Source organism: Etheostoma spectabile, chromosome 5 (genome assembly GCF_008692095.1).
Source record: "Etheostoma spectabile isolate EspeVRDwgs_2016 chromosome 5, UIUC_Espe_1.0, whole genome shotgun sequence".
Lineage (NCBI taxonomy): Eukaryota > Metazoa > Chordata > Actinopteri > Perciformes > Percidae > Etheostoma > Etheostoma spectabile.
In genome coordinates, this window is record NC_045737.1 from 10568738 (window position 1) to 10577974 (window position 9237).

The 9237-nt window shown below is 43.6% G+C and overlaps 1 protein-coding gene across 4 annotated transcripts in view; it reads left to right on the forward strand.

Moving 5' to 3' along the window:
• The first annotated feature begins 981 nt into the window (after positions 1–981).
• The window catches only part of entpd4 (ectonucleoside triphosphate diphosphohydrolase 4), a 20455-nt gene continuing 12199 nt past the window's right edge, over positions 982–9237 (forward strand). For 2 of the 4 annotated variants that reach the window (XR_004332188.1, XM_032517019.1), the window contains exons 1-8: positions 2307–2364; positions 3969–4166; positions 4891–5096; positions 5897–6047; positions 6164–6267; positions 7405–7464; positions 7597–7751; positions 8865–9031. Coding sequence is in view for 3 of the 4 variants with exons in the window: in XM_032517019.1 (XP_032372910.1) it covers positions 2357–2364; positions 3969–4166; positions 4891–5096; positions 5897–6047; positions 6164–6267; positions 7405–7464; positions 7597–7751; positions 8865–9031 (1049 nt within the window). In the remaining variant the exon portion in view is untranslated. Of the gene's footprint in view, positions 1106–1443; positions 1563–2306; positions 2365–3968; positions 4167–4890; positions 5097–5896; positions 6048–6163; positions 6268–7404; positions 7465–7596; positions 7752–8864; positions 9032–9237 lie in introns of those variants that run through there. The other 2 variants (XM_032517020.1, XM_032517022.1) reach the window with 2 other exon arrangements.

The window sequence follows — 9237 nt, forward strand, 5'->3', positions numbered from 1 at the left end:
CTAATGGAGAGATGTCGGGGGGGTTGGTGCCTTGCTCAAGAGCACAAAGGCAGTTCCCATGAGGTGAACTGGCACCTCTCCAGCTACCAGTCCACCAACATACTTTGGTCCTTATGGGGACTTGAACCAGCCACCCTCTAGACCCTTTTCCAACCCAACTCCCAATGGACTGAGCTATTCCCCCCCCCCCCCCCCCCCCCCCCCCCCCCCAATAAGTCAGTTGGTAGAGCGAGCGCCCATGTTTAGAGGTCTCCTCCTAGACGCAGCGGGCCGGGGTTCGACTCCCACCTGGGACCCTTTGCTGCCTGTCATTCATCATCTGTCCTGTCAATAAAGGCCAAAAAATCTAAAAAAAAGGAGCTGTGCCAAGAGAAATCGGTTTGTGGATAAATGTAACTTTATATGTATTAACTTACCCTTTAATAAACTCTATGGGATTCTCCCTTGTCTGCTTATCCTGACAATACGGTAATTCCTAAGTAAGTCGCGTGGTTAAAACGTCTGCTACGGAGCCATAACGTGAGCTACAAGGTAACGGAGCCTTTTATACATTGTTGTGTTTCTCTAGAAATAAACAACGGACAAATAGAGTCTTTAAACGCATCAGATGTAAAGTTATTCGCTGTCAAAGTGGCGCCAAAATGAATGGGAGTCAACGGGATGCTAACGGCGGGTGATGGCTTGGTAGCATTCAGACAGGTTGCTGACGTTCCAACTACGTCATCAAGCTCAGTTGGAGGCTGCGCAGTAACGCTCAGCACTCACCGGAAAAGAGCTTCTGATAGACTTCACTTTAACTGTCGATGGTTAAAAACCCAACAGAAGAAGAAGGGATGTTTTTTTCACATTAACAAATTCACACTAAATAAAAGACTTTTCCCCTGATGGAGAATATAACAACAAAACCTAGGAGCATTCAAAAAGGCAGCAGGCGGAACGTTGTTCTCATCCGGGCGAAGCGGGGACATGAATCGAACGCACCGTGCTACGTCACTACAGTTAAAGACCTGCCACATACGCTCTAACCGTTAGCCAGCGGTTAGCATCTGGCTGCCCCCGAAATGTCACAGTTTACAGAAAAAGATGGACTTTCACTCCTTTATTAGTAAGTATTGACTCATTTAAATGTCGCGAACCTGAAACTGAACTGTGTTGACACGGACGTTGAGTAAAAATACGACAAATTCAGGTGTTTTAGCTCGCTGCTGTAGCTTAGCACGTTACGGTACACCGACGTCGGACGACGCGTAACTAACGTTACGTCGTATGTTTCTTTTAATAGTGTTTCTTTTTAACGTTTTTAATGCGTTTTAATCGTCCCTTACAGCAGCGATATACCCAAACAGATGTCATGTAGTATCAGAAATGTCGTCTTCTGGCCTGTTTGTCTTGTAATATGTCAGAAGTTGCCTTTTTAAAAATGTTTTTTCCTGTTTTAAAAAGGTGACTGTGGCCAGTGAGGGAACCGGGATGGAGCCGCGGAACCAGCCGGAGCTCCGGTCCTCAGCAGACTGACTCACATCCCAACAACAACAAGGGGAAACAGACTGCATCATGGGAAGGTTAGGGCTGGTTTTTGGCCGTTTGTTGGGGGGGGGGAATATAGGTTGATTTGTGAACTTTCCTAAATGGCCTGTTGCGGTGTTGAGATTTAAGATTCAAGTGGATTATTTTCTCATGACTCAAATGCACAGGAAAGACAACTTATGCCATGCAATGAAAAGATAGACAGATAGATAGACAGATAGATAGATAGATAGATAGATAGATAGATAGATAGATAGATAGACAGACAGACAGACAGACAGACAGACAGACAGACAGACATGGATGGATAATAGATATATGGATGGATAATAGATAGATAGACATAGATAGATAGATAGATAGACATAGATAGATAGATAGACATGGATGGATAAGATGATAGATAGATAGATAGATAGATAGATAGATAGATAGATAGATAGATAGATAGATATGGATGGATAATAGATAGATAGACATAGATAGATAGATAGATAGACATAGATAGATAGATAGACATGGATGGATAATAGATAGATAGATAGATAGATAGACATGGATGGATAATAGATAGATAATAGATAGATAGATAGATAGATAGATAGATAGTCTTTATTGTCACATATAGTGACCAAAATTATCATGGTTTTCAGTATTATTGCTGTATTTTTAAAAGTGTGTTCAATGCCTTTAGCAGCAATGTTTTGCTGCCATAAATGGGAAATTACAGTGTTGCTGCAGCAAAATCAGCCACACAGCAAAGAATATAAATGAAATACTAGGATACAATATACATACATACAACTAGGAGAAAAAGACTATCTGCATCATGGGAAGGTTAGGGCTGGTTTGTGGGGGGTATAGATTGATTTGTGAACTTTCCTAAATGGCCCGTTGAGTTCCTGTTGCAGTGTTGAGATTTACGATTCAAGAAGATTGTTGTCACATGACTCAAATGCACAGGAAAGACAACTTACACCATGCAATGAAAAGACAGACAGACAGACAGACAGACAGACAGACAGACAGACAGACAGACAGACAGACAGACATGGATGGATAGTTTGTTCAGCACTGTGATGGCGGTGGGGACAAAACCTCTTTTTAAACCGGATTTTCAGTTTGCGTGTGACATGTTGTCTTTGTTGTGCGTGTTTCTGAATGGTTCTGACATGTCCCTTGACGTTAAGTTATAGATAATTAGTCCCAGGTATTTGAAACTGCTGATCTGTCCAACGGCGCCAGGCTGTTACCTAGCAATGGAATTCCATTGAAAAGGTGTGTGTGTGTGTGTGTGTGTGTGTGTGTGTATATACAGTATGTATGTACATGCGTATATGCAGTATATCTGTGATATGTTTAGGTATTCTTTTCTCAGGCTCTCTGTAGGGTATTTCTGATAATTACCCACAGGTTCGTTAACCAAATCCCTCTTTTCCGGTACTCAACAGAAGACAGGAGACAAATTGAAAGTGTTCATGCTGCAGGAGGAAGTCTCTGAGTGTCAACGCTGACACGTCTGAGCAACTTCAAATGTCTTCCCCTCCATGCAGTCTCTTTATTGCAAAGGGGTGTGTGTGTGGTGTGTGGTGTGTGGTGTGTGGTGTGTGGTGTGTGGTGTGTGGTGTGTGGTGTGTGTACCTGAACCTCTTTTAGGGATTGGGTTGTCTTTTATAGTTTTTTAAATATTTAAAAAACTCACAGAGACACGCACCCACACAAACACACACGCACCCACACACAAACACTTACTCACTTCATCCACATGGAGTAGTTGGATACGTTTGATGGACACAGGCTGCAGGATGTTATGTGGGAGTCTGTGTCTAACCCCTAACACATAAATTTACACACAGCAACTCAGACCTGATATTTCTGTGCTGTGTTACCAAGGTTATTTCCATATAGTAGAGAAATGGTGTCAGACCATAATTAATCAAATGAAAACATATTCAGACCATATATGAGCTTCACACACCACACATCTAGTAGTTTTAAAGTGTAACTGGCCCTTTAACATATTCAGACCATACATGAGCTTCACACACCACACATCTAGTAGTTTTAATCATCACAGATAACAGACCCTCTAACACTGTCCGTACAGTTGGCGTACAGTGCTCTGTAGCGCCCCCCAGAGGGGAGAAGCTGGAACAGATTGTGTCCGGGGTGAGAAGGGTCTGCAGTGATGGTTCCTGCCCGTTTCCTGACTCTGGATGTGTATAGGTCATGAACGGAGGGCAGGTGGGCACCGATGATCTTTTCTGCAGACCTAACTGTCCGTGTTCACAGCACACATCTGGTAGTTTTAAAGCGTAACTGGCCCTTTAACATATTCAGACCATACATGAGCTTCACACCACACATCTGGTAGTTTTAATCATCACAGATAACAGACCCTCTAACACTGTCCCCTCTTTTATATGTGTGTGTGTCTGCAGGATCAGCTTTTCGTGCCTGTTCCCGGCCCCGTGGCATTTCAGCGTGTCGTCGCAGGTCCTCCCCCGGCTCCTCACGCCTTCCCTCCGACAGCTGCTGCTCCTCGTCCTGCTGCTGGGCCTCGTCGGGGTCCTCTACCTGCTGCTCGTCTCCGGGAAGGGACACGGGGGCTGGATCGGGGAGGAAAGCCACTTCCACAGGTACAGCGCTACACAGCTGCTCCACTTTGAAATGGGTCAATTTCGGCCACCAGCCAAAACAAATCGATATAAATCCTCTTTCGTACCCTCTGATATCTCTGTAACTCTGTAAAGAATAGGAAACACCTGCACATTAGGTACTGGGACTTAAACTTTTAATGTGGTATTTATTTCCCTATTTGGTCTGAAACTGTATTTTTAATCGATGTTGTCGTCTTTGTTTGTACTGTATGTCAATGTCTTTGCTACTGCAGCAAAATGAATCGCCCCTCGGGGACAAATAGAGGTCTTGAACTTGAACTTGACCCGAGGACAACACACAGGTTAACGAGTCTTTACAGAGTCACTTATACACTTTGCAACTTGTTGTTGTCCTGAAAACACTTCGGAACACATTTCTGCTGCTCTTACATAACTGGCACCACTATATTATTCTATATTGACTGTCTACTGTATGCATAATTGCACATTTTTAACTCAAATTTTGCTGCTCTTATTTTCATCGTTGTATATGTCTTCTTATTTTTACTTTTTACATTGTTTACTTGAATGTTATGTTTGCCTGTGGACCTAATTGGTTAAATATGTCTTGTCTTCACTGTGGGAGAGAGGGAAACGTAATTTCGATCTCTTTGTATATGTTTTGACATGTGAAGAAATTGACAATAAAGCAGACTTTGACTTGTCTTTGACTTGTCTTTGACTTGTCTTTGTTGTCCCGAAGGCACCTGGCCCGCGTGACGGATGTGGACGCCACAGACACCAGCAACCCCAACCTGAACTACGGCCTGGTGGTGGACTGTGGCAGCAGCGGCTCCAGGGTGTTCGTGTACTGTTGGCCGCGGCACAACGGCAACCCGCACGAACTGCTGGACATCCGGCAGATGAGAGATCAACACCGCAAGCCGGTGGTCATGAAGATCAAACCCGGTAAGACGCGCAGGGTTGGATGGAACAGCACTGCTCTGTTAGAAGACTCTTAAACAAGGAAATGTAATGTAAGAAAAACAACATTCAACATTTTGACGTAGACTTCTCTTTATTAATCCTTTTGGGTTGGCTTTTCTTGTTTTCAGCAAGAAAAAGAAAAAATACAGTATAGAGAGAAAAGAAAGCAGTATAAAGATGGCAATAATAACAGTAATATTAGTAACTAATAATGATAAAACCCGGTAAGACACGCAGGGTTGGATGTAACAGCACTGCTTGTTGAAAGACTCTTAAAACGAGGATGTAGTGGCGAATCGTCCTCTGATTGAACAAAATAAACTAAAAACTCAATGTTCAACGGCCACTGAGGCATCGAAGGACTGGATCTTACCCAGAGATTAAAACTGTCATTGTCCAGGCAGAGATGCATTCTGGGAGGTTTATTAATCCAATTTCTCGGCATACAAACGTTACACAAGAAGGATCAATGGCGTCTCAAGGCTCTGGTAAACCCCCCCCCCCCCCCGGTGTCTACCTCCCACATACCTGTTCACCCATACCTGTAGTCTACACCTGGTGGCTAGGGCTGCCTGGTACCTTCAAAACAAAAGCACTAACAGATACTAAAAATAACCCAAATAAAATACAAATGATAAATGTATGTAGCTGCATAATTCAAGCAAAACTGAAATTAAATAAATCAAAAGTGTGTGTGTGTCCGTGTGTGTGTGTGTCCGTGTGTGTGCGTGTGTGTCCGTGTGTGTCCGTGTGTGTGTGTGTCCGTGTGTCCCCTTTTGTAGGTATCTCTGAGTTGGCCACAACGCCCGAGAAAGCCAGTGACTATATCTATCCACTGCTGAGCTTTGCAGCCCAACACATTCCCAAAAATAAACACCAAGAGACTCCCTTGTACATCCTGTGCACAGCGGGAATGAGAATCCTCCCTGAAAGGTACAGTCCTAACCGTTATAATGTACCCGCGCTACTTCCACACGCCCCAGATGTCCATTTTCCCACTGAAAAGGTAAAAGCATTGATGTTTTATATTTTGATTTGTTTAATTTCAGTCAACAAGAAGCTCTTCTTGAGGATCTGCGAACAGACATCCCAGTTCACTTCAACTTCCTCTTCTCTGACTCGCATGTGGAGGTGATTTCTGGGAAACAGGAAGGTAAATACTGGAGTTGTTGGGTCCTTGTAAATTATAGAGTATTGATACTATAAATAAAATGTAAATTGGAATAGATGGGAAATAAAAAAACAGTATGATCAACTTAATGGCAACAATTATTAGCTTAGTATTCGGTGCTAAAAAGGTCCGTATGAAGGCTTTAGACCACCCTACATGTAGAGCAACCTGTAGGGGGGCGCTACAGAGACACCTGTAGGGGAGGGGGCTATAGAGACATGGGGATAGCCTATAGAGCACCCTGTAGGGGAGCTCTATAGAGAAACCTGTAGGGGGTGGGGCTCTATAGAGAAACCTGTAGGGGGTGGGCTCTATAGAGAAACCTGTAGGGGAGGTGGGCTCTATAGAGAAACCTGTAGGGGAGCGCTACAGAGAAACCTGTAGGGAGGGGGCTCTATAGAGAAACCTGTTAGGGGAGGGGGGCTCTATAGAGAAACCTGTAGGGGAGTGGCGCTCTATGAGAAACCTGTGGGGGGCTCTATAGGAAAACCTGTAGGGGGAGCGCTATAGAGAAACCTGTAGGGGGAGCGCTATAGAGAAACTTGTAGGGGGAGCGCTATAGAGAAACCTGTAGGGGAGGGGGGCTCTATAGAGAAACCTGTAGGGGGGGCTATAGAGAAACCTGTAGGGGAGGGGGGCCTCTATAGAGAAACCTTCAAGCAAAAAACAAAAGAAATGGCCAAAACTGCATAGCGCCCCTTTAATTTGTAACTACATTTCATACAATAAATGTATTTGGGGGGTCCCTGCTTTGTCTCTCTCAGTTAAGGGGTCCTTGGCTTAAAAAAACATTTGGAGACCCCTGGTCTAGGGTGTAGACCCGCGTACATGTAGGCTTGTGTGCTGTTATGGATGTGTGTTGTCTGTAGCTGCTCGTAACAAATTGCTCCTTATGGGATTAATAAAGTTGTTGTCTTTCCTTGTGTTTTAGATTTTTACTTTTTATAGTTCATGTTGCTTTGCTTTTTCTTATCATGTGCCATGAAATATTTTGGCATTGTTCGTATTTCAAGTGATTTCAAGTTGTTTTGGACCCCAGGAATACTAGCTTGTCTAGGTGTCAGCTGTTGGGATCCTTATAATAACCCAAACTTAACATTTTGTCATCATTTGCTTCAGGTGTCTATGCTTGGATCGGAATAAACTTTGTCCTCGGGAGGTTTAACCATGTGCACAATGGTAGGGGCCGAAGCACTGTTTCAACAGAGTGCCATTTTATTTATTTCGAGTACATTTTGTATAGTCTACTACACGGTAAACCCTCCCTGCCTGATTGACTCTGTCACCTCCTTTTTGTGTCTCTCTTTGAAGACGGGGAAGCTGTAGTGGAGGTGAATGTCCCCGGCAGTGACCAGCAGGAGGCGCAGGTGAGGAAAAGGACTGCCGGTGTCCTGGACATGGGCGGGGTCTCCACACAGATCGCATACGAAGTGCCCAAAACTGTAAGCTTTGCTTCTCCACAACAGGTTATTATCCACAACCAATTCTGTTATTGTGCTGTCTTTGTTTTTGTTTTTTGTCACTCACCCTTTTGATTCTTCTCCCTTCTTCCAACCTCTCTCATTCCCTGGTTTAAACCATGTTTGCACCATTTATGTCCCGCGGAGAGGATCTGCTCTCCATCCATCACTGTTGAAGTCACACTGTGAGCCTGTTGCATGACTCCATAGCAGGGTTTTTGGACTGAGATCATTAATTCATATACTTAAGAGACGGTTAAATGCGATGGAAGCTGTTCATGCCAAGTTGTTTTGTTGGTGTTGTTGTTTTGTAGTGATTGATGTAAATTAGCAGGTTTGGCACACACAGCTCGTTGTTTTATTTTACACCACAAGATGCTCAATTTAATATTCATCATCATGTAGTTTAGACAGCCCTTTGTTCTATATTGTTTTAAGATGCATTTAAGGGTAATTTCGTGGTTATTTATCACAACCTGGACCCCATTGTCTTCCATTCATTGGTGACAACATTATGGAAAGGATCCCTACAGAGGTAGACCCTTTGATAAAGAAGAAGATTATTTTTGTTTAATGTGAAAAAGCCAAACCCACCAGACTCCATGTAAATAATCACTACTTTTAGCGTGTATAGAGCAGCATATCTCCACCAGACTCCATGTAAATAATCACTACTTTTAGCGTGTATAGAGCAGCATATCTCCACCAGACTCCATGTGAATAATCACCACTTTTAAAGTGTATAGAGCTAAAATTACTGTTTATTTAAAGAAAGTCTGGTGAGTTTGGTGATGGTAATTTCAAGGCTTTCGGTTAAACAAAAATAATCCTACTCTTTAACAAAAGGTCTGTCTCTGTACGGATACTTTCCATAATGTTGTCAGACACTTGGAATAATAATCTCAAAACAGCACTTTGTAGTGGACGGAAATTGATGATGCACAATTGCCCACGAATGTTACACTTCAGCTAGTTTGCAGCGGTCTCATTTAATACTGGACCAGTTTCAAAAAGTGCTGTTCTCATCAGGCTCTTAAAAACAAAAACGTGGGAAAATAGGGTTCAGGTTGAAGCAAACCGGAGTTTAACAACATACTAAAAGGTTTTCTTGTGTCCTAGGAGGAAGTTGCCAAGAACTTACTGGCCGAGTTCAACCTTGGCTGTGACGCACATCGCACCGAGCATGTGTATCGGGTCTACGTGTCCACCTTCCTCGGGTTCGGAGGAAACGCAGCCCGCCAAAGATACGAGGACAGTGTCATCCGAAATACCGCCACTCGAAACAAGTGAGATCCACAGCCAGATCATTTTTTCTCCCCCAGTCCATAAGGTCCGTTGTGAGTTGGTTTGGGTCCCTCACGCTTAAAAACAAGAACAGGCTGCAATATATCGTTAAGGTGTGTGGCAAGATCTCCCACAACCCTCTGACTGACTTAAACTCTGTATATGAGACAAGATCCCTCAAGAAGGCCCAGTCAGTCCTGGCCGACCC